The 24,384-nt window shown below is 41.5% G+C and overlaps 1 protein-coding gene across 1 annotated transcript in view; it reads left to right on the top strand.

Annotated features, from left to right (window-relative positions):
- Positions 1 to 24,384, top strand: part of LOC122931860 (mannosyl-oligosaccharide 1,2-alpha-mannosidase IA-like) — a 140,874-nt gene that overhangs the window by 17,647 nt on the left and 98,843 nt on the right. Inside the window, exons 2-3 of the mRNA XM_044285915.1 lie at positions 18,949 to 19,634; positions 21,487 to 21,583. Coding sequence (XP_044141850.1) covers positions 19,068 to 19,634; positions 21,487 to 21,583 — 664 coding nt within the window. The 5' untranslated portion in view covers positions 18,949 to 19,067. The remainder of the gene's footprint in view (positions 1 to 18,948; positions 19,635 to 21,486; positions 21,584 to 24,384) is intronic.

Raw genomic sequence — 24,384 nt, forward strand, 5'->3', positions numbered from 1 at the left:
TGATTTGCGGCCAAATATAGGACATGTTCTATCTTTCAACGGAACGGAAAAACGGAAATACGGAAACGGAATGCATACGGAACACATTCCGTTTTTTTTACGGAACCATTGAAATGAATGGTTCCGTATACGGACCGTATACGGAACGCAAAAAACGGACCGCAAAGCGGAAAAAAAAAACGGTAGTGTGAAAGAGGCCTAAAGCTGTGTAGTTCCAGTACCTTCTTCTGGTACCAGTGGGACTGGGGGATAACCCCTTCAAGGCCTACAATACATAGGAGATTTATACTAGAGAGATTAAAACAATGAGAGCCAAACATGTTAGGGTTGGTTCGCATCACATTTGATATATACTTTGAAAAAATAAAGTATACTTTTATTTTTTTAACAATGGAACTCTTTGGTGAACGGATGCCACTGTATGGCATCATTCTGATGCATCCGTTTAACGTATACGCATTTTGTTAAATGGATGGGAAAAACATGATGTGAATCCAGCCTTAATGCCAATGATTTCCTTTAAATGAGATGACTTTCTTCTAAGGCTAGTTTCACATCTGCGGCACATCATTCTGGCAGGCTGTTCCAGTAGATAACAGCCTGCCAGAGTTTACAAATCCAGGGTTGCCCGCAGCCCCATTAACTGTAATAGGGTGTGGCGGAGATCTGTCCGCAACCTGGAAAAAATGCTTAAAATTGTCCGGACATAATCCACTGTGCTCATTTGTGTTTTGTTCCGCTGATTCCCGGCGTTTTATGCCAGAACAGCCTGCCAGAAGGCTGTAGCGCATATGTGAAAGTAGCCTAACAAATATTATTTTGGGCACTTGGCACTTTGGATTTGTTATGGACTTAAGTAGCAATATTTTTTTTAACTTAATATAAATTCATACAAAATATAAAAATAAATAAAATTAAATAAATACATACATTTACATGTATATAATATGGTATTATGCCATTTATTATTTCTAAATGTAATTTTGACCAAATTGTTCTCAGAATTTATATCACAGAAATGATGAACGTCAAAGTAACAAATGAACACGTAAAATATTAAGTGTTGACAGTTTTCTCCTTGGTGAGGTATGATTAATCTCTTACCCTGTTCATAAATCTCTTTTTGTCTTGTCATCAGGATTTTGCCAATTCAGTTATCATTATTCGGGTGCATTGGCCAATTTTTAAGTGTGATGTTAGCTTTTGGCAAATTTAAGAAAATATTAGGCAAGTTGATTCTCTTTACTATAGACTAACTATGTATTTATAGCATTTACAAAAATGTAATTGCTACTTTATGTTGCGAAATGTAATTTTTTTATTGTATTATTTCTCAGCGTTCTGAAAAATTGCCAGTATCCTCTCCAATGTCATAGAACTTTTGATTGTGACTATTTTACTGTGATTGAGCAAGATTTTGTGTTTTTTATACATACTGCAGATGCCCGATACCTGTTGCCAGAGAGAGCTGCCTCTGTTTGTCTTCTCCCCCCGTTGCTTGCAAAAATAGAACAGTCGTGGATCCCTATGGCAACCTCTCCTACTCATTCACATTTACACCTAAGTTATATCTAATGAGTTGGAAAGCCAGGGCTGAAAACAATATTAACATAGAATGGTCTTTTAAGTAGTTCATTTATGGTCTGTGCCCACTTGGGAGGACTCATTTCCAAAGTTGTCTTGTATTTGTATTAGTACAGTTCAGTCCAGTTATCACGGATTTCAAAATGGACAATCAGTGCAGATCTCAAGGCTCCGTCTGCTATTCATTGTAGCTTTCACCTCGTTTCGGGACATTTGAAGAATTATATTAATATAAAATATGACAAGATAGTATAAACACTTGCTCCTCAAGGTCTTCTGGTGGCTTTCTGTAAAAATTGCATTTTTTTTATATTTTCAGGCATGCAGTGTAATAACAAATATAGATTTATACACACATCCTATTAACCTAGATATAGTTATCATCACTTTTCAGTGAAAATAGTATGGAAAAGGGGGACTGCATAATAAGTCTTTGGTTAGCGCTGTTGTGTTTCAGCACTGGTTTCCTGGTTTAATTTGACCAAGGACAACATCTGCAGGGAGTAGGTATGTTCTCCCTGTGTTCCGTGTGATTCCTGTGGGTAAGTACTCTGGATACCCCACACACTGGTTAGTTGACATCCTAGAAAATTAACCTCAGAAGAGCAGTGCCATTCAAGTGAAAAGACGAAAGCTGTAATTACCCAGTACCATTGTTCAGGTAAACGCTGGAGAGACTGCAGTACTCGTATGAGTGTCACTGATCAGTTGGAGTGCGGAGAGTTGGACCCCCACTGATCTGATATTGATGACCTATCTTGAGGATAGGGAATCAATATTGTGAAAGTTGAATACCCCTTAATAGAAAATCTGAAGAACCATTTGGCAGGCTAAGTGGGTTGAAATACTTGAAAAAGCTAAATATTATCGCATATTTTTGTTTATTAATTAATGTTTATTTAGTCTAAAATGTTGTACTTCCATCTTACATAAGTGGAAATTTATCATTCCCTGCATGGCATAAAAAATGTAAACGCCACTGAGCCTAAATCCAGGTGCAGGTTGCGTTTCTACGCCGCTCTTGCCGCTTGCGCAAAAAAAAAGCTTGGCACGGGCTGCCATATATTTGTGTTTAGGCGCATGGACCTGCACCTCGTCATAAATTAACTGCACAGGGGAAATCATAGACCGGTGTAAAACACTGGTCCATGATAAATTCCCCAATAATATTTTTTAAATAAATTAACAATAAACTGAAATAAACCCCCATCTTGAATAAGATAATCAAATTCTCAGAGGACAAAAGCAAATGGTAGAAAAGTTAAGGCATAATCTCATTTTTTTGGGGTGGAAAGATTGATATAGAGTACTATAATATGCCCACTCACATTTTTATAACATTCACTGAAACCCCCACCAATGTCAAGTTTTGACTCCTTAGGGCCTGATCTCTTGCTAGAAATGATCCTTTATCTAGCTGCTAGATAAAAGATCATTTCTATTTCAGTGCTCCTACGCCTCTTTTCTTGAAAGCTTTGATTACTCACTTCCCCAACCATCCACTTAGACATCTTGGTGTAGAAATAAGTATATAGATGTACAATGGACACATAGACCACATTTCAGATGATTTCTAAAACATAAAGCATGTGCTTGCTTACAAATGATCACATATTCTTGTCTAACAACTCTCTCTTTCTATGTGTGGGTGTGTATGTATATATATATATATATATATATATATACACACACACATATATACAAATATATACACACCCACATAAGGGGGTCATTTGCCAAACTGGTGTAAAGTAGAACTGGCTTAGTTGCCCATATCAACCAATCAGATTCCACCTTTCATTTTTAACAGCTCCTTTGGAAAATGTAAGGTGGAATCTGATTGGTTGCTATGGGCAACTAAGCCAGTTCTACTTTACACCAGTTTGATAAATGACCCCAATAGTGCTAGGAAGCAAGATCGATACATTCAAGATAGTGTACAAATCCATGTTACTACATATACTATAAGAGGCCATAGTGTGCTTTTTCACTAGGAAAAGAGACGATTCTTTGTTTCCTTAGAGGGTATCTGACAGATGACATCAGTTTTCTTACTGAGAGATCTAGTTAATATGAACATTCAATTGGCAGCCGATAGCCCAGGGAAATGCTATATAAATGGGCCAACTGGGAGATGACATTTTATTAAGGGAAGGGGTCATACAATAGCTGTAGTTCAGCATAATTATTCTCTATACCTCCTAAACACATATCTATATCTTCTGAATTGTCCGACCTTTCAGATAAATTATTTGTGAGATATTTACGTCTTGCCCTTGTTTCTTCAGTTTCCTCTATGTAATGTAGATTCTGCCTTAAGGTGTGCTGGAGTATAACATTCAATCATTGAGACACTTGCTTAATAATTTTGACTTATGCCAGTATTTCTTTGTGGCTGGAATGGGGTTTGATTGAAATGGATCCCAGCGGGGACAGTGAATTATAATGCAGCAAGGGGATTAGACTGTATTTAGGATGCAGAAAGGAAAAGCTTTAGCCTGATCCAGTTCTAAGGGCAATGACATAGTAACGGAAGCAAAATTGCTCTTTTATCTCATTTGTTCATATCAAGCTGCCCTACTTTCTATAGTAAAGTCATTGCCCTGTTCCTTTAAGGCAGGGGTCAGGAACTTTTAACACTCCAGCTGTTGTTAAACTACAACTCCCAGCATGCTCCTTTCACTTTTATGAGAGTTTCGAGAACAGATGAGCAAGTGTGCATGTTGGGAATTGTAGTTTCACAGTATGGTTGTCTCATGCATTTCATTTAGTTACATTAATAACATTTCAGTCTGTAGAAGAAAAATAATGCATGCTATTGCTTTCACTGTCACTGGAAGAAAGTTACTACCTGGTTTGGATGTGTTAGTGTGAATTTCCAATAGAATTTCAATTGAACTGTATTTCACTTCTTATTGAATATGTCATGGTACTTTCTCAAGAAAGAACAATACAGAAGGAATATGGGAAATGTTGCTCTGAAAATACAGAATGTATTGAATTGTGGGATTTTGTTTAGTAATTTTTATTGTTATTTCACATTTTCTAAAACAAATCAAATTCCCACCCACAACAATCCCCTACCCCTACACCCCTTCCCATAAGCATGGTACACCAAGTAGTCATCTATACACAAGCATTGGGTCATCTTTTAAAGTTAAGATGTCTCATTCCATGTACAACAGAGGAAGCATTCGTCCGAGAAATCTAGGTTCTAACTAACCACAAACTTACTGAGTGGTAGTGATCCCAGCCGTCTCTAGTTCTGATCCATCAAGCCATAACGACTGGAGCGTCCCACATTTATTATAGGCTACTAATTTATTATAAATATTCTTCTCGTTGGACACAAGCCAATTAACCTTTTCAATAAACCCATTGTGTGGGTGGAGATTCCTGTAGCCAGTGCTGTGCAATGAGCTTTCTGGCCATGTAGAGTATTCTTTCTACCACCACTTTATAGACTGTGGGGCAGGCAAAGGATTCAGACATACAGTGTTAAATCAATTCACCAGGTCCACCACCCCCTCCAAAAAAGTCAAATTTTGGACAATACTGCATCATTTGTCAGCACTGGACCACCACCCACTGCACTATCCTTTCTAAAAGTATGTCTTAGGGTCCATGCACACGTCCGCAACTTAGGTCCGGATCTGTTCTGCAATTTTGCGGAACGGGTGAGGACCCATTCAATTTCAATAGGACCGGAACTGATGCGGACAGCACACTCACTATATGCTGTCCGCAACCGCACTTCCGGATCCGCACTTCCAGATCGGCAATTCAGTTCCCGGAAAAAATAGAACATTTCCTAAAAGGCATTTTCTATTATAGTGCCGGCGATTTGCAGTCCGCAAATTGCGGATCCACAATTTGCGGACAGCAAAACACCTACAGACTTCTGAATGGACCCTTAACTGAAGGTCCAACTGATGTCATATTCAGTAAGCAGATCTAAGAATTGTTTTTCGTTTCCCAACTGCAACAATGTGTGAGACACTTTGTATATCTTTAAGTTTCTACCTACCACAACTGTTTAGCCCCAGCAGCTATGATATCTCCCACAGAAACGTATATTCAGTACACTTAGTAAGGTTCAAAATATTTAGTGCTCTCCACCATACCTTATGCAATGTGGGGGTTAGTTAGTTTTAAAGAGCATCTGTCAGCATGCTCAACCCTATTAAACCAAGAATAGTTGATCATGCTGATTAAAGGGTCACCTTGTTTATATCTGTCCAATGCATCATTCCAGAGAAAACTGTATTTTTATTAATATAGTTTCTAGCTGGTTGGAGCACTGAGGGCCCAGCCAGAGCACTTCAAGCACCAGTTTGTGAACGTCCCTGCAGCCTTAGCCACTCCTCCCTTCCCCTGAGATAACCAGCCCTGTCAATCCAGGGGAAGGGAGTAGTGACTAAGGCTGCAGGGGTGTTCACAAATTGATGCCTGAAGGGCTCTGACCTCAGCGACTCCCCGCTTCCCGAGATATCTAGCCCTGTCAATCCAGGTGAAAGAGGGAGTAGCTAAGGCTGTAGCGGTGTTCACAAACTGTGGCTCTGGCCAGCCCCTTAGTGCTCCAACTAGCTAATTAGCATATTAATGCAAATGCTATTTTCTCTGGAATGGTGCATCATATAGACATAAACCAGGTGATATTTTAATCAGAATGCTCAACCCTTCCAAGCAATGTACCTGATTTAAAAGGGTTGATCATACTGACAGATGCCCTAAACTTTTAAATCCTAACCCATAAGTTGCTGCAATTGGGGTGCTATATAGTAGGTCTCAGGGTCTGGAACTGCTAAACCACCATCATCTTTGCTTCCATTTCAAATGTATAATTTGATTCTGGCTGTGCGCATATGCCATGTCAAGTTTCTTAACATGCAGGTAATGGGGTATCCATACAGGTAATTTGTGAATAATCTATAACAACTGGGACATTCATACCATTTTAATAAGGCTGGTGCGGCGCACCACAGACAGTGGCATCCTGCACCAGGACAGACTTTTAAACCTAAAGAGGTTGTGTCACTTCAGCAAGTGGCATTTATCATTAGTGTTGAGCGCGAATATTCAAAAAGCGATTTTTTTCGCGAACATTGCAACTTCGCGATTTCGCAAATATTTCGAATATAGTGCTATATATTCGTAAAAACAAATATTCGTTTTTTTGGTTTTTTTTCACAAAATTACAGTACACATATAATTGATTGTTTCCCAAAGGTCCAAAAGCTCAGATCTTACTCACATTGCCTAGAAAGTGATTGAGGCGCGAATCTTCGTAAGGCAATTTTATTAGGGCACAGGCGAATATCGGCACTTGTCCCAGAACAGAGGCAAAGGGCTTTGCATTCTTACATTAGTGAATTGAGTTGAGTTGCGAATCTTCGTAAGGCGATTTTATTAGCGCACATGCGAATATCTATACTTGTCCCCAGAACAGAGAAGGCAAAGGCCTGTGCATTCATATAGTATAGCACCATATTCGCGAATACTTAGAACTTCGTAAAATTCGATTTACGAATATTCGTATTTTTCATTTTACTTTCCACCTTACAGATGACATTGATCTGTACTCTGTCAACTACTGTCATCACCCCCCACTGTATCTCGATTGATTCCCAAAAGTCCAAAAGCTCAGATCTTACTCACATTGCCTAGAAAGTGATTGAGGCGCGAATCTTCGTGAGGCGATTTTATTAGCGCACATGCGAATATCTACACTTGTCCCAGAACAGAGGCAAAGGGCTTTGCATTCATACATTAGTGATTGAATTGAGTTGCGAATCTTCGTAAGGCGATTTCATTAGCGCACATGCGAATTTTGCATAGCATAATATGTATTATGCGATGCGAAAATTCGAATTATCGCATATGCGAAATAATAACGACTTCGAATATTCGCGAATATTTTACGAATATTCTTTCGAATATTCGCGAAATTTCGCGAATTCGAATATGGGACATGCCGCTCAACACTATTTATCATGTAGAGAAAGTGAATACAAGGCACTTCCTAATGTATTGAGATTGTCCATATTGCTACGTTTGCTGGCTGGATTTATTTTTTTATCACATGATACACTGCTCGGTTCTATGGTTACGACCACCCTGTAATCCAGCAGTGGTGGCCATGCTTGCACACTATAGGAAACAGTGCTGGACTTTGCATACTCCCGCAGACGCAGACACCAGAGAGGCCTGAATTTTTCCTATAATGTGCAAGCATGACTACCACTGCTGGATTGCAGGGTGGTTGTAACCATGGAAACAAGCAGTGTATAATGTGATGATAAAATGAATCCAGCCAGCAAAGGAAGCAATATGAACAATTACAATCCATTAGTAAGTGCCTTGTATTAACTTTCTCTATATGATAAATGTAATTTGCTGAAGTGAGACATCCCCTTTAAGCTTTGTAAAAGATTCAGGTGCTCAAAGACAGAAAACTCTAGTAAAACCTTAAACCCTAAATATTTGGTAACACCCCAATGGAATTAATTCACATGGAAGATTAAAGGGTTGGTCATTTACCGTCAACAGATCAGATATACTCCACTAGATGCATTGTCCAGAGTACTGCCCATATGTCTTAATAGTTGTCATGCCTTTGTGCAAACATGCATTCACATCTACTAAAAAAAAAGAGCATATCATCTATGTAAAGGGCAATTTTTTCCTCTGAGCCCCCACGGTGAAAGCATTTAATACCAACATGTAATCTCTTGCAAAATGCTAGTGGCATAACCGCCACTGTTTTACGTACCTCTAGGAGACTACTCCAGGAGGTAGCGGTCTGGTGGTTCCCCTGCAGCATAGTTTACCTGTACAGGTTTCAAAGGGTGAATGCCAGAGGACTTCCTTAGTAATGCCCTAGGGTTTAGCCCAAAGTCAAATCTATTGTTTGACGCAGTGGTTCCTCACCAACTGCTGTAACATGGTTCAAGAAAAAGAAGAGACAGGGAGCACTCCTGAGAAGTGCCGCTGCTCAACACAAAAAGAATTGGTTTATAGGTAGACAGTAGCGGCAATAACATTTTTAGCAGAAAGTTATTATTACTGTTTAGAATAACTCCAAGGCTATGTCTGCCTTTGCAACTATGTTGCACCAATGGATAAAAATGAAAAAATAAAGCCAGTTTGAAAAAATAAATCAAAATGTCCTACTGTTTTGTGTCTACAGCTCCTATGTAGATCAAAGGGTCTTCATGGTAGCAGACTACAGACAGAATCTGTGTAGTCAGATCCTGCAGTCATACCCTCTATCATTTGTCCCCATAAGAAATAAGGGACAGATGCAAGGGAGAATGACTTTAGGATTATACTACACAAAATATTTATGGTCTGTTACCCTGGAGACACATATTAAGACCTGTGAATGTAAAAATATTTCTACGAGAACTAGTGCATAGTAAAATATTACCTATAGCAACAGTGTTTTCATTGCAAAAAGTACCGATTACCATTGGAAATGATAGGCCCCGTATGCTTTTTACTCTTCCTCTGTTTTGCATGCTGCGCCTCTACATCACGGATCTGCATAATGCTCTGCCACATAAATATTCTGGCTGTGGCTATTTATTCCTAACCTCCTGCAAACTATGTATGTCACGTCATTTGTTGATTGTAATCTCTAGCTGGCTTAGATTTGTTCCCGACTCAATTTCCTGCCTAAAGGAGCGAATATATTTTATTAAATGAAGGACAAACTGAGACCAAATGTCATTGTGATAACAAAAGTAAAGTTTGTGCAACACGTTTAACATCCAGCTCTTAAGGGGTTATCCCATGATTGATGTAAAATAACAGATTAACTAAGCATGTGTCAGCAGTTCAACAACATAAATGCGACAATATTTAAGACCGCGCTTTAATACTCAGTCTGACGCACTGTAAGTCTATGTGTAAAATACTCACAGTTCACAATGAAATGGAGGAGACCGTGCGAGATGGGGCTTTTATAGGGCTGTGACATTACAGGCGAAGGCTATCTGCTGACTGCCTGGCTACATTACATTATGGGGATCTCACGTTCCCGGACTTCTTACTTTCACTTTGTGCAGCAGCCATTTTAGAAAAAAAATAAAAACTATTCATTACCACGAAGCGCAAGGAAATTCGGATTTGTGGTGAATCTAATTTTTCTTAAACTTCAGATTGAATTCCACTTCAGATGCTTCGATTCGCTCAACACTAGATATGACGTCAGAAAATTATACTAGAACATTGGATAAATCGTAACTAGGGATGAGCGAACTCGAACTGTATAGTTCGGGTTCGTACCGAATTTTCGGGTGTCCGTGACACGGACCCGAACCCGGACATTTTCGTAAAAGTCCGGGTTCGGTGTTCGTCGCTTTCTTGGCGCTTTTGTGACGCTTTCTTGGCGCTTTCTTGGCGCTTTTTGAGCCAATCAACAAGCGTCATACTACTTGCCCCAAGAGGCCGTCACAGCCATGCCTACTATTGGCATGGCTGTGATTGGCCAGAGCACCATGTGACCCAGCCTCTATTTAAGCTGGAGTCACATAGCACCGCCCGTCACTCTGCTCTGATTAGCGTAGGGAGAGGTTGCGGCTGCGACAGTAGGGCGAGATTAGGCAGATTAACTCCTCCAAAGGACTTGATTATTGATCGATCTGCAGCTGTGCATCATTGAGCTGCTGAAATTCAATTGCTCACTGTTTTTAGGCTGCCCAGACCGTTTGTCAGTCACTTTTTTCTGGGGTGATCGGCGGCCATTTTGTGTCTTGTGGTGCGCCAGCACAAGCTGCGACCAAGTGCATTTAACCCTCAATGGTGTGGTTGTTTTTTGGCTAAAGCCTACATCAGGGTGAAGCTGTCACACCAAGTGCATTTAACCAGCAATAGTACTGTTTATTTTTTGGCCATATACTACATCAGGGGCAAGCTGCGCCCATCACCAAGTGCATTTAACCCTCAGTAGTGTGGTTGGTCAAGCTGTCACACCAAGTGCATTTAACCAGCAATAGTCTGTTCATTTTTTGGCCATATACTACATCAGGGGCAAGCTGCGCCCGTCACCAAGTGCATTTAACCCTCAGTAGTGTGGTTGGTCAAGCTGTCACACCAAGTGCATTTAACCAGCAATAGTCTGTTCATTTTTTGGCCATATACTACATCAGGGGCAAGCTGCGCCTGTCACCAAGTGCATTTAACCCTCAGTAGTGTGGTTGGTCAAGCTGTCACACCAAGTGCATTTAACCAGCAATAGTCTGTTAATTTTTTTGCCATATACTACATCAGGGGCAAGCTGCGCCTGTCACCAAGTGCATTTAACCCTCAGTAGTGTGGTTGGTCAAGCTGTCACACCAAGTGCATTTAACCAGCAATAGTGTGGTTATTTTTTGGCCATATCCCAGTCTAATTCTGTCAGTAAATCCATACCGGTCACCCAGCGCCTAAATACTAGGCCTCAAATTTATATCCCGCTAAATCTGTCGTTACCGCTGTACTGTTCTGGCTGGGCAAGTTATTTAGTGTCCGTCAAAGCACATTTTTTGTTCTGGGTTGAAATACAATTCACAATTTAGCAATTTCATAATTTAGTGGTTTCTGCTGTATCAGAGCTATTTGAAATCTATCCCTAAAAGGGTATATAATATTCAAGGTGCACATAGGGTCATTCAGAATAACTTTACACACACGCTACTGTGCATTTCCAAGTCTAATTCTGTCAGTAAATCCATACCGGTCACCCAGCGCCTAAATACTAGGCCTCAAATTTATATCCCGCTAAATCTGTCGTTACCGCTGTACTGTTCTGCCTGGGCAAGTTATTTAGTGTCCGTCAAAGCACATTTTTTGTTCTGGGTTGAAATACAATTCCCAATTTAGCAATTTCATAATTTAGTGGTTTCTGCTGTATCAGAGCTATTTGAAATCTATCCCTAAAAGGGTATATAATATTCAAGGTGCACATAGGGTCATTCAGAATAACTTCACACACACGCTACTGTGCATTTCCAAGTCTAATTCTGTCAGTAAATCCATACCGGTCACCCAGCGCCTAAATACTAGGCCTCAAATTTATATCCCGCTAAATCTGTCGTTACCGCTGTACTGTTGTGGCTGGGCAAGTTATTTAGTGTCCGTCAAAGCACATTTTCTGTTCTGGGTTGAAATACAATTCACAATTTAGCAATTTCATAATTTAGTGGTTTCTGCCGTATCAGAGCTATTTGAAATCTATCCCTAAAAGGGTATATAATATTCAAGGTGCACATAGGGTCATTCAGAATAACTTCACACACACGCTACTGTGCATTTCCAATTTTAATTCTGTCAGTAAATCCATACCGGTCACCCAGCGCCTAAATACTAGGCCTCAAATTTATATCCCGCTAAATCTGTCGTTACCGCTGTACTGTTGTGGCTGGGCAAGTTATTTAGTGTCCGTCAAAGCACATTTTTTGTTCTGGGTTGAGATACAATTCACAATTTAGCAATTTCATAATTTAGTGGTTTCTGCTGTATCAGAGCTATTTGAAATCTATCCCTAAAAGGGTATATAATATTCAAGGTGCACATAGGGTCATTCAGAATAACTTCACACACACGCTACTGTGCATTTCCAAGTCTAATTCTGTCAGTAAATACATACCGGTCACCCAGCGCCCAAATACTAGGCCTCAAATTTATATCCCGCTAAATCTGTCGTTACCGCTGTACTGTTCTGGCTGGGCAAGTTATTTAGTGTCCGTCAAAGCACATTTTTTGTTCTGGGTTGAAATACAATTCCCAATTTAGTAATTTCATAATTTAGTGGTTTCTGCTGTATCAGAGCTATTTGAAATCTATCCCTAAAAGGGTATATAATATTCAAGGTGCACATAGGGTCATTCAGAATAACTTCACACACACGCTACTGTGCATTTCCAAGTCTAATTCTGTCAGTAAATCTATACCGGTCACCCAGCGCCTAAATACTAGGCCTCAAATTTATATTCAGCTGAATTTGAATACAATACATTGGGCCAAATAATATTTTTGTTGTTGTGGTGAACGATAACAATGAGGAAAACATCTAGTAAGGAACGCGGACGTGGACATGGTCGTGGTGGTGTTAGTGGACCCTCTGGTGCTGGGAGAGAACGTGGCCGTTCTGCCACATCCACACGTCCTAGTGTACCAACTACCTCAGGTCCCAGTAGCCGCTAGAATTTACAGCGATATATGGTGGGGCCCAATGCCGTTCTAAGGATAGTAAGGCCTGAGCAGGTACAGGCATTAGTCAATTGGGTGGCCGACAGTGGATCCAGCACGTTCACATTATCTCCCACCCAGTCTTCTGCAGAAAGCGCACAGATGGCGCCTGAAAACCAACCCCATCAGTCTGTCACATCACCCCCATGCATACCAGGGAAACTGTCTCAGCCTCAAGTTATGCAGCAGTCTCTTATGCTGTTTGAAGACTCCGCTGGCAGGGTTTCCCAAGGGCATCCACCTAGCCCTTCCCCAGCGGTGAAAGACATAGAATGCACTGACGCACAACCACTTATGTTTCCTGATGATGAGGACATGGGAATACCACCTCAGCATGTCTCTGATGATGACGAAACACAGGTGCCAACTGCTGCGTCTTTCTGCAGTGTGCAGACTGAACAGGAGGTCAGGGATCAAGACTGGGTGGAAGACGATGCAGGGGACGATGAGGTCCTAGACCCCACATGGAATGAAGGTCGTGCCACTGACTTTCACAGTTCGGAGGAAGAGGCAGTGGTGAGACCGAGCCAACAGCGTAGCAAAAGAGGGAGCAGTGGGCAAGAGCAGAACACCCGCCGCCAAGAGACTCCGCCTGCTACTGACCGCCGCCATCTTGGACCGAGCACCCCAAAGGCAGCTTCAAGGAGTTCCCTGGCATGGCACTTCTTCAAACAATGTGCTGACGACAAGACCCGAGTGGTTTGCACGCTGTGCCATCAGAGCCTGAAGCGAGGCATTAACGTTCTGAACCTTAGCACAACCTGCATGACCAGGCACCTGCATGCAAAGCATGAACTGCAGTGGAGTAAACACCTTAAAACCAAGGAAGTCACTCAGGCTCCCCCTGCTACCTCTTCTGCTGCTGCCGCCTCGGCCTCTTCTGCTGCTGCCGCCTCGGCCTCTTCCTCCGCCTCTGGAGGAACGTTGGCACCTGCCGCCCAGCAAACAGGGGATGTACCACCAACACCACCACCACCTCCGTCACCAAGCATCTCAACCATGTCACACGGCAGCGTTCAGCTCTCAATCTCACAAACATTTCAGAGAAAGCGTAAATTCCCACCTAGCCACCCTCGATCCCTGGCCCTGAATGCCAGCATTTCTAAACTACTGGCCTATGAAATGCTGTCATTTAGGCTGGTGGACACAGACAGCTTCAAACAGCTCATGTCGCTTGCTGTCCCACAGTATGTTGTTCCCAGCCGCCACTACTTCTCCAAGAGAGCCGTGCCTTCCCTGCACAACCAAGTATCCGATAAAATCAAGTGTGCACTGCGCAACGCCATCTGTGGCAAGGTCCACCTAACCACAGATACGTGGACCAGTAAGCACGGCCAGGGACGCTATATCTCCCTAACTGCACACTGGGTAAATGTAGTGGCAGCTGGGCCCCAGGCGGAGAGCTGTTTGGCGCACGTCCTTCCGCCGCCAAGGATCACAGGGCAACATTCTTTGCCTCCTGTTGCCATCTCCTCCTACTCGACTTCCTCCTCCTCTTCTTCCACCTGCTCATCTAGTCAGCCACACACCTTCACCACCAACTTCAGCACAGCCCGGGGTAAACGTCAGCAGGCCATTCTAAAACTCATATGTTTGGGGGACAGGCCCCACACCGCACAGGAGTTGTGGCAGGGTATAGAACAACAGACCGACGAGTGGTTGCTGCCGGTGAGCCTCAAGCCTGGCCTGGTGGTGTGTGATAATGGGCGAAATCTCGTTGCAGCTCTGGGACTAGCCAGTTTGACGCACATCCCTTGCTTGGCGCATGTGCTGAATTTGGTGGTGCAGAAGTTCATTCACAACTACCCCGACATGTCAGAGCTGCTGCATAAAGTGCGGGCCGTCTGTTCGCGCTTCCGGCGTTCACATCCTGCTGCTGCTCGCCTGTCTGCGCTACAGCGTAACTTCGGCCTTCCCGCTCACCGCCTCATATGCGACGTGCCCACCAGGTGGAACTCCACCTTGCACATGCTGGACAGACTGTGCGAGCAGCAGCAGGCCATAGTGGAGTTTCAGCTGCAGCACGCATGGGTCAGTCGCACTACAGAACAGCACCACTTCACCACCAATGACTGGGCTTCCATGCGAGACCTGTGTGCCCTGTTGCGCTGTTTCGAGTACTCCACCAACATGGCCAGTGGCGATGACGCCGTTATCAGCGTTACAATACCACTTCTATGTCTCCTTGAGAAAACACTTAGGGCGATGATGGAAGAGGAGGTGGCCCAGGAGGAGGAGGAGGAAGAGGGGTCATTTTTAGCCCTTTCAGGCCAGTCTCTTCAAAGTGACTCAGAGGGAGGTTTTGGGCAACAGCAGAGGCCAGGTACAAATGTGGCCAGCCAGGGCCCACTACTGGAGGACGAGGAGGACGAGGATGAGGAGGAGGTGGATGAGGATGAAGCATGGTCACAGCGGGGTGGTACCCAACGCAGCTCGGGTCCATCACTGGTGTCGTGGCTGGGGGGAAAGGCAGGACGATAACGATACGCCTCCCACAGAGGACAGCTTGTCCTTACCCCTGGGCAGCCTGGCACACATGAGCGACTACATGCTGCAGTGCCTGCGCAACGACAGCAGAGTTGCCCACATTTTAACGTGTGCGGACTACTGGGTTGCCACCCTGCTGGATCCACGCTACAAAGACAATGTGCCCACCTTACTTCCTGACTGGAGCGTGATAGGAAGATGTGCGAGTACAAGCGCGCGTTGGTAGACGCGCTACTGAGAGCATTCCCAAATGTCACAGGGGAACAAGTGGAAGCCCAAGGCCAAGGCAGAGGAGGAGCAAGAGGTCGCCAAGGCAGCTGTGTCACGGCCAGCTCCTCTGAGGGCAGGGTTAACATGGCAGAGATGTGGAAAAGTTTTGTCAACACGCCACAGCTAACTGCACCACCACCTGATACGCAACGTGTTAGCAGGAGGCAACATTTCACTAACATGGTGGAACAGAACGTGTGCACACCCCTCCACGTACTGACTGATGGTTCGGCCCCATTCAACTACTGGGTCTCTAAATTGTCCACGTGGCCAGAGCTAGCCTTTTATGCCTTGGAGGTGCTGGCCTGCCCGGCGGCCAGCGTTTTGTCTGAACGTGTATTCAGCACGGCAGGGGGTGTCATTACAGACAAACGCAGCCGCCTGTCTACAGCCAATGTGGACAAGCTGACGTTCATAAAAATGAACCAGGCATGGATCCCACAGGACCTGTCCGTCCCTTGTCCAGATTAGACATTAACTACCTCCCCTTAACCATATATTATTGTACTCCAGGGCACTTCCTCATTCAATCCTATTTTTATTTTCATTTTACCATTATATTGCGAGGCTACCCAAATTTGAATGAACCTCTCCTCTGTCTGGGTGCCGGGGCCTAAATATATGCCAATGGACTGTTTCAATGTTGGGTGACGTGAAGCCTGATTCTCTGCTATGACATGCAGACTAATTCTCTGCTGACATGAAGCCAGATTCTCTGTTACGGGACCTCTCTCCTCTGCCTGGGTGCTGGGCCTAAATATATGCCAATGGACTGTTGCACTGGTGGCTGACGTGAAGCCTGATTGTCTGTTACGGGACCTCTCTCCTCTGCCTGGGTGCTGGGCCTAAATATCTGACAATGGACTGTTGCATTGGTAGCTGACGTGAAGCCTGATTCTCTGCTATGATATGAAGACTGATTCTCTGCTGACATGAAGCCAGATTGTCTGTTACGGGACCTCTCTCCTCTGCCTGGGTGCTGGGCCTAAATTTATGAAAATGGACTCTTACAGTGGTGGGTGACGTGAAGCCTGATTCTCTGCTATGATATGAAGACTGATTCTCTGCTGACATGAAGCCAGATTGTCTGTTACGGGACCTCTCTCCTCTGCCTGGGTGCTTGGCCTAAATTTATGAAAATGGACTGTTGCAGTGGTGGCTGACGTGAAGCCTGATTCTCTGCTATTACATGCAGACTGATTCTCTGCTGACATGAAGCCAGATTCTCTGTTACGGGACCTCTCTCCTCTGCCTGGGTGCTGGGCCTAAATATATGCCAATGGACTGTTGCACTGGTGGCTGATGTGAAGCCTGATTGTCTGTTACGGGACCTCTCTCCTCTGCCTGGGTGCTGGGCCTAAATATCTGACAATGGACTGTTGCACTGGTGGCTGACGTGAAGCCTGATTGTCTGTTACGGGACCTCTCTCCTCTGCCTGGGTGCTGGGCCTAAATATCTGACAATGGACTGTTGCATTGGTGGCTGACGTGAAGCCTGATTCTCTGCTATGATATGAAGACTGATTCTCTGCTGACATGAAGCCAGATTGTCTGTTACGGGACCTCTCTCCTCTGCCTGGGTGCTTGGCCTAAATTTATGACAATGGACTGTTGCAGTGGTGGCTGACGTGAAGCCTGATTCTCTGCTATGACATGCAGACTGATTCTCTGCTGACATGAAGACAGATTCTCTGTTACGGGACTTCTCTCCTCTGCCTGGGTGCCGGGGCCTAAATATCTGAGAATGGACTATTCCAGTGGTGGGTGACGTGAAGCCAGATTCTCTGCTATGGGACCTCTCTCCAATTGATTTTGGTTAATTTTTATTTATTTAATTTTTATTTTAATTCATTTCCCTATCCACATTTGTTTGCAGGGGATTTACCTACATGTTGCTGCCTTTTGCAGCCCTCTAGCCCTTTCCTGTGCTGTTTTACAGCCTTTTTAGTACCGAAAAGTTCGGGTCCCCATTGACTTCAATGGGGTTCGGGTTCGGGACGAAGTTCGGATCGGGTTCGGATCCCGAACCCGAACATTTCCGGGAAGTTCGGCCGAACTTCTCGAACCCGAACATCCAGGTGTTCGCTCAACTCTAATCGTAACCACTTTACAGCATTCTTGCATTCAGCAACATGATAGGTGAGAGTTCTACGTATGTAAAGTAGAGAAGTAGGGGAGGGACAGCTGTGCTAAAATGGAGATAGAAAATAATAATCTGGTTCTTAGTGCACAATCGGGGGTCACATGACCTCAATAGATGGAGTTTTTTTCCCTAAATGCAGATATTGAGTGCAAATCTACCAAATTGCTGCATCCAAGCAATCAGGGAAGGATGCCATCTGAAATGAAGTTCTCACCTCATGCAATACAGTAGATAGCACATTACTTCTATAAAGGGTTAAAGGCAACCATTGCCTGTATGCTATTTTAGGGATCTCTATGAACTAGAATGGAGAGATTCAAGCCTTGAATGTGGGTATGATCAAATAATTTATGTATTCTATAATCTAGTCTTGGATGTATCTTATTGGTGGCCATTCATCACTGCAGTGGAAATGGCTGGGTGGCCATGGCTTTTCCTGACAAGATCTTCTGTTTTCCAAGGGTGTTGAGAGCTGGACCCCTGGCATCTTTCATAGGAAAAGTTTTGATGTAGAAAGAGAGCACCTTTAAAGGCTATGTACACCTTTGTGGGGCAATTTTTTTTTTTTATTATTGCGTACTTATACTGAGCTAAAATTATTTTTATATTGGTCTTAAATAAGTGTTTATGTGCTTAGCAGTTTAGAGATAAGGTTTATAAGATGACCGGCACAAAGCGAAAATGAAAGTAGCAGTCGTAAAGTTTAGAAAACAATTAGTCTTTTGTAACGGAATGGCTCAATATTTTTTAATAAAGGCCAATTGAAAATATGATTTTTAGCCAAAAATGAGTAAAATGCAATTATATACAAAATTTTCCTCCAAAGGTGTGCATAGCCTTTAAGCTCAGAAAAGGATGATTGAAGACTTAGGTTTAGATGCAATGTGTTTATTTTAAGAATCAGAGCTTGTCTTCCTTAGGCCCCATGCACATGACAGTATTTTCTCTCTGCATCCGGTCTGCATGTCTGGCTGCTCAGTAAAACGGATAGAACATATTTACTAGTGGGGGATATGCAGAACGGAAAAATGTGGGGTGTATCTATGTTTTGCAAATCCACAAAATGCATACGGTTGTGTGCATGAGGCCTTATACAGTATCTTTTTCATGACTACCAATATTGTCTTGCATTGTACATGATTATTCAAAGTCTTATACCCAAATCTCATGCACTCTTCTCAATTCATCATTATGTTATGTATTTATTTATGTATGATCTTCTATCGTTACAGGGGTCAACACTTCATCATCTTCATGGGTCAACAGTCAAAAATCATTTGCTAAATTTGACATACAAAAAAGTCTATGCAATGCCATGATGTGCATGTAAATACCAGTCACAAAGTCTTAGATGCAAATTAAAATAATGTTTCTCAGAAAAATTTCTGGGATATTTCCAGCTGGATTTGGACTTCGCCTGTCACAAAAATTTGTATTTTTATTATTTTTGTCTGGTTTTATTACACTATGCTTTGGAACTCTGTTTCTCCTACCAGACACATCAAAATTTAGAAGAATATTTTTATCTAGTACACAGAGCCAGAACGGTGAAAGATTACACAACTATGCTAGTAAGAAAATGAACAAAAAAAACGTTGAAGATCAAAAGTCACTGCTGCAGAATACAAATCGGGAAAAGTGGAGATCCAAAGACAAGTTTGATGTGGATATAAAACCACTGGGATTTCTAACCAGCAAATATGAAACACAAAAAGAAGATGTTTCATTGAACAGAGAACACATAGTAGCTGCTAAAGCCAAAAATAAAGAGAACGAGATATCCGCAGCTCAGAAGAACCATGCCGACTTTGTTTTTGATTACAAGGCATTTAAGAAATCCCTTAAATATCCACCACTGGGAAATCAACCTAAACCAAATGATCCAGCAATATGGGAAAAAAGAAACAGGATAAAGGAGGTAACTATTCCATTTAAGCATTATGTTACTATTCTTTTGAAGCAGCGAATGATCCTAGGCATCTTTGATTTGACAGCATACAACGCCCTGTCTTCCTGTCCACTCTGATTTGTTCTTCTTGACTTACACATTTATAATATATACGTTATTTTGTAGCTGAACTGAATTGATTTTATTTCTTTATGTCTTTCTTTCCAAGTTACAGCACTTTATTATAGATGTATCATACCTGGGATCGGAAGACAGTTACAGACTTAGGGCTCAAGCACACTACCTTAATTTTTGCTCTGCATCCGATCCGCATTTTTTGTGGATTGGATACAGACCCATTCACTTCAATGGGACAGCAAAATGGCACATCTACATGTCCATTCCACAGTTCCGCAAAAAAGATAGAAAATGTTCTATTCTTGTCTATTTTGCGGACAAGAATAAGCATTGTTACAATGGATCTGCAAAAAAAAAGGATGCAACATCAGTCTTGCATTTTATACATCTATCTATAAATCTCTCAGTCCATCTACTCTCTCTCACTCTCTCTCTCTCTCTCTCTCTCTCTCTCTCTCATCTATCTATCTCTTATATCTATCTATCTGTGATTTTCAGCTATTTTTAAAGATTCAATCAGGTAGCAGGACACCACTGAGTTTACTATCTTCTGCATTTGTGGCGTTTACTTTGATTAAAGTCTAAAAATAATGCCTGCCTTTATATAACAGCAACTTTCTGACTTGGATCAATGCATCCTCATAAATTCTAGAAACAAGATTGATGAAGTGAATGGATCATGTTGGAGGAGAGTTATGATGATGAGTCATCATGAGTGATAACAGAAGCATGGCTAGATGATATATACTGTAGGGCAGGACTATATTTTTGCATTTTGAAGGGATTGGAAGAATGGGATGCTCCTCTGGTTTCCCCTCTGGCTGGGAGATAAAGATTCTGAACAGAAGACAACCCCTGTTAAGTCAGATTTTCCTTACAGGGTATGTGAAAATGGAATTTCTAAACTAGACAATCCCTTTAAGACAGACAGACACCTACTTCTAATTAAAGTTGTTGCCCCATTTTGACAGCTCTCTGTTATGAATATCCCTCAGCGTTGAGCTGATCCCTAGGGGTCTAGTCACAGGGACCTCAATCAAATAAATTGTTATTGCTGAGGGATGTTGCTGTACACATTTTGCCTGCAGAAATGCAATATATGCGGATATATTTCTTTACAATGGAACCCTACGGTGGCTGAAGCCACGGTAGGGCATACATTTAACGTATACACATGTACATATCTTATACATGGGACAAAATTCTGATGTGAACAGTGAACACAGCCTGACAGGAGTAGTGGATTTGACTGATTAGTGTGAAAAAATTTCTAGAAATATAAGGTTATGCATTTAGAGTTATACCACACCACAATAATGGAACACTAAACCTAGAATTGAATGCTAAATCCTCATTTTCCCCTCCTCTCTATAGATTTCATAGACAGCAATTAACCTGATTCCTCAGTGAGCTGATAGTGTGTTGTGTCTGTCAGGAGTCAGGAAATATTGTAGCTGTGAAATCAGAGCGAACAATCAGTTTAGGAAGCATGGGAAGTAAGGATAAGTGGAGAAAGAGGCATATTTCTCCAATAAGATGTATTACAAAGTTTCTTATAGTCACCTGTACAATTGCTTTTTGCAAAGTTTGCTGAAAGTACAGTGATCGTTTAAATATCAAACATTTTACTAATTTTCATTTTTCCTGTTCCAAATAATCAACACAAATATTGTTATCTTAGATCTTTCTGTACCAATCATTTATATCTCATTTATACAATGTCTAACTTTTTTTTTGCCAACAGATGATGAAATTTGCATGGGACAGCTATAAGAGATATGCTTGGGGAGAGAATGAGCTTCGTCCAGTGACTAAAGATGGACATTTTGGAAGCCTATTTGGTAAGGTTACAAAATCTAACAGTTTGACTAATTTTAAGTAATGTCATAAGCAGATCAAAAAATATTAACAAATATTAAGTAAGTATTACTGTTACAAGCCATGCCACCTAGACCATGAAAGCCAGCAAATAGAGGTACACATTGGTAAAATATGTATAATGATTGATGCATACATTTATAAACACATACTGTATATTGATAAGCAAATACACATGAGTAATCAGGTTAGGAAGGTCATACTGTGATTATGCCATGTTCAGCACATTGATAATAAAATAACTGACGGGGTGGGTGAGTTGTGAGATCACCTAGTAGGAAAATAAGGGAGGAATCCGTTGGTGGGCCATATCACCTATTCCTATAAGTATTAAATCGAGTGGAAGGAATGTGAGACTAAGCTAAGTTAAATACAATGCAATCTTTGATATTAAGCTACAAGTAGTAGCCACGATTGGAGTGAACTTACTCGACTTTTTGTATTAGGTTCTATGACTCAGTGTTCTATGTTTCTTTATTTGAGAAGCGATTTTCATCGCACGACTTTTGAATTAATAAATGTATGTAAATCGTATATCTCACAATGCATGATAAGTGAGGTTGGAAGACTATTTGCTTAAATATGATATAGGTTATATTTGTGACTTGCGATGCAATGCTTTATTGACCAGTTGTACAGGTCTGGCCTTTTATTTCAAAAGTACTAAGTATTTGTAATTCTATGATTTATGTTGTTGATAATACAATAAAAAGAGAATTATTAATAAAAAATAAAAAAAAGATGATAATAAAATAACTGTATTGTACCTGGTTTCCAAGGTAGATCAAAATCGTCCAGCATTTTTTATGAGAATATTCAATTTCCTCAGTGTTGTAATATATTCTCATGTACTAAAAGTACAAATAACTCTTTGCTTGAAGACTTTTGAGATTAAATAAGAAAATGTGATTGATAAAATCACATAAACATGATTAACATGTTAAGAAAATATAAGAAACATGACACTGGTCTTCATACAAATAGTTTTGAAACATTTTGTGTGCTGAATGTAAATTTCACTCTTCCAGAACTGAAAGGATGCAGAATTAAAAATAAAAAGTACCCTCACTTAAAACCTACTGCTCTCCAACAGTCCTGTAGAGAGGGAAAGGAGCAGCTAATCAAATATGCTTGACCTGTTGCTCCATTTATTCAGGGGAATGGAACCCCTGCTCTGGTGATTGGTGGTAGTTCTAGCAGTCGGACCCCCACCGATCAGATACTTATTCCCAATACTGTAGATAAGGGGGTGTTTGTGCCATGGGAAAACACCTTTACATGCAAAAAATTTGGCTACCTACAGCTATAACTAGGTGGTTTTGAGGAGCCACACACTGTTAGTTCAATATCACGTAGAGTATGCACCTAAACTTCCTCTAGTGGTAGCTGCAGGAAACTAGAGGTCTGTCATTTAAAGTGGATGGCCATTTTATACAGTTTTTTATGTGTTGCAAACATGTATGCAGTTCACTAATATCACCACTTTAATTGCAATCTATTATATTGAGAAGTGCAGCCTTCTTGTCTCTATAGCCTTCTGCACAGCCCTCCTGTCTTTTAAATACATAAAGGGAATTAACAAGGTAAAAGAGGAGAGAATATTTAAAAGAAGAAAAACTACCACAAGAGGACATAGTTTTAAATTAGAGAGGCAAAGGTTTAAAAGTAATATCAGGAAGTATTACTTTACTGAGAGAGTAGTGGATGCATGGAATAGCCTTCCTGCAGAAGTGGCAGCTGCAAATACAGTGAGGGAGTTTAAGCATGCATGGGATAGGCATAAGGCCATCCTTCATATAAGATAGGGCCAGGGGCTATCAATAGTACTTAGTATATTGGGCAGACTAGATGGGCCAAATGGTTCTTATCTGCCGACACATTCTATGTTTCTAAATTACACTGGGGACACAATGTCTGCACACGTCTCTTAATCATTTAAGAGATGTCTGTGTGCCAGAAACTAAAAATTGCACCTGCAAACAGTAAAAAAACAGTCTTTTTATGCACAAAAGAGAGTTTGCATGAAAATGTGCGAGCCTCTGCACCAGAGAACTGGTGCAGAGGCTTTAATAAGTTCCCCCATGTCTTTTAGGGCTCTGTATCAAAAGCTAACACACAGTAAATGCCAACAGGTTGAATAACATCATTACAATTGATTGTGCAAGACTGAATTCAGATGTCTGTGCTTTCTTGACATTTTCTTGAGTCCTCTTCACCAGGACTGATTTTTGTTAATATGTACTGGGTGCGAAACCATAGTAGATGCCAGTTATTGTATAATATAGCTGTACAAATAGAATAGAATATGGCATATTTGGCAATGGTTATGTCTTGAAAGAACTTGGGGCTATCTTGATGTCTGCATACAGACAAAAACATTTATTGCTTTAGGAATGTAATAGTTAACAATTGAGTGGCCATCTTCAAGTATTCTTCACACACACATATATATATATATATATATATACTACTGTACTCATATTTGGTTTGTGGGTGAAATTTCAAGATGAACCCAAAATGCACTTTAACCTTTACAGGTGAACTTAATGTGACCTTCTCTAAACTTCTGAATGCATATGTCCAACTGTTCAATGTTTTAGTACTTTTTGCACAACTTGCTGTTCTCTAACAAGAAGCTTAACGGCGAAATTCACAACAGGTGTTTGATCCATGAATCATCCAATAAATGTCCTGGTTCAATTAGAATTGGTACTTAAACAGTCCTCCTCATCATGCTGTTCACATTTTGACATCATGAAACCAA

The sequence above is a fragment of the Bufo gargarizans genome, chromosome 3, assembly GCF_014858855.1.
Source record: "Bufo gargarizans isolate SCDJY-AF-19 chromosome 3, ASM1485885v1, whole genome shotgun sequence".
NCBI classification, from domain to species: domain Eukaryota; kingdom Metazoa; phylum Chordata; class Amphibia; order Anura; family Bufonidae; genus Bufo; species Bufo gargarizans.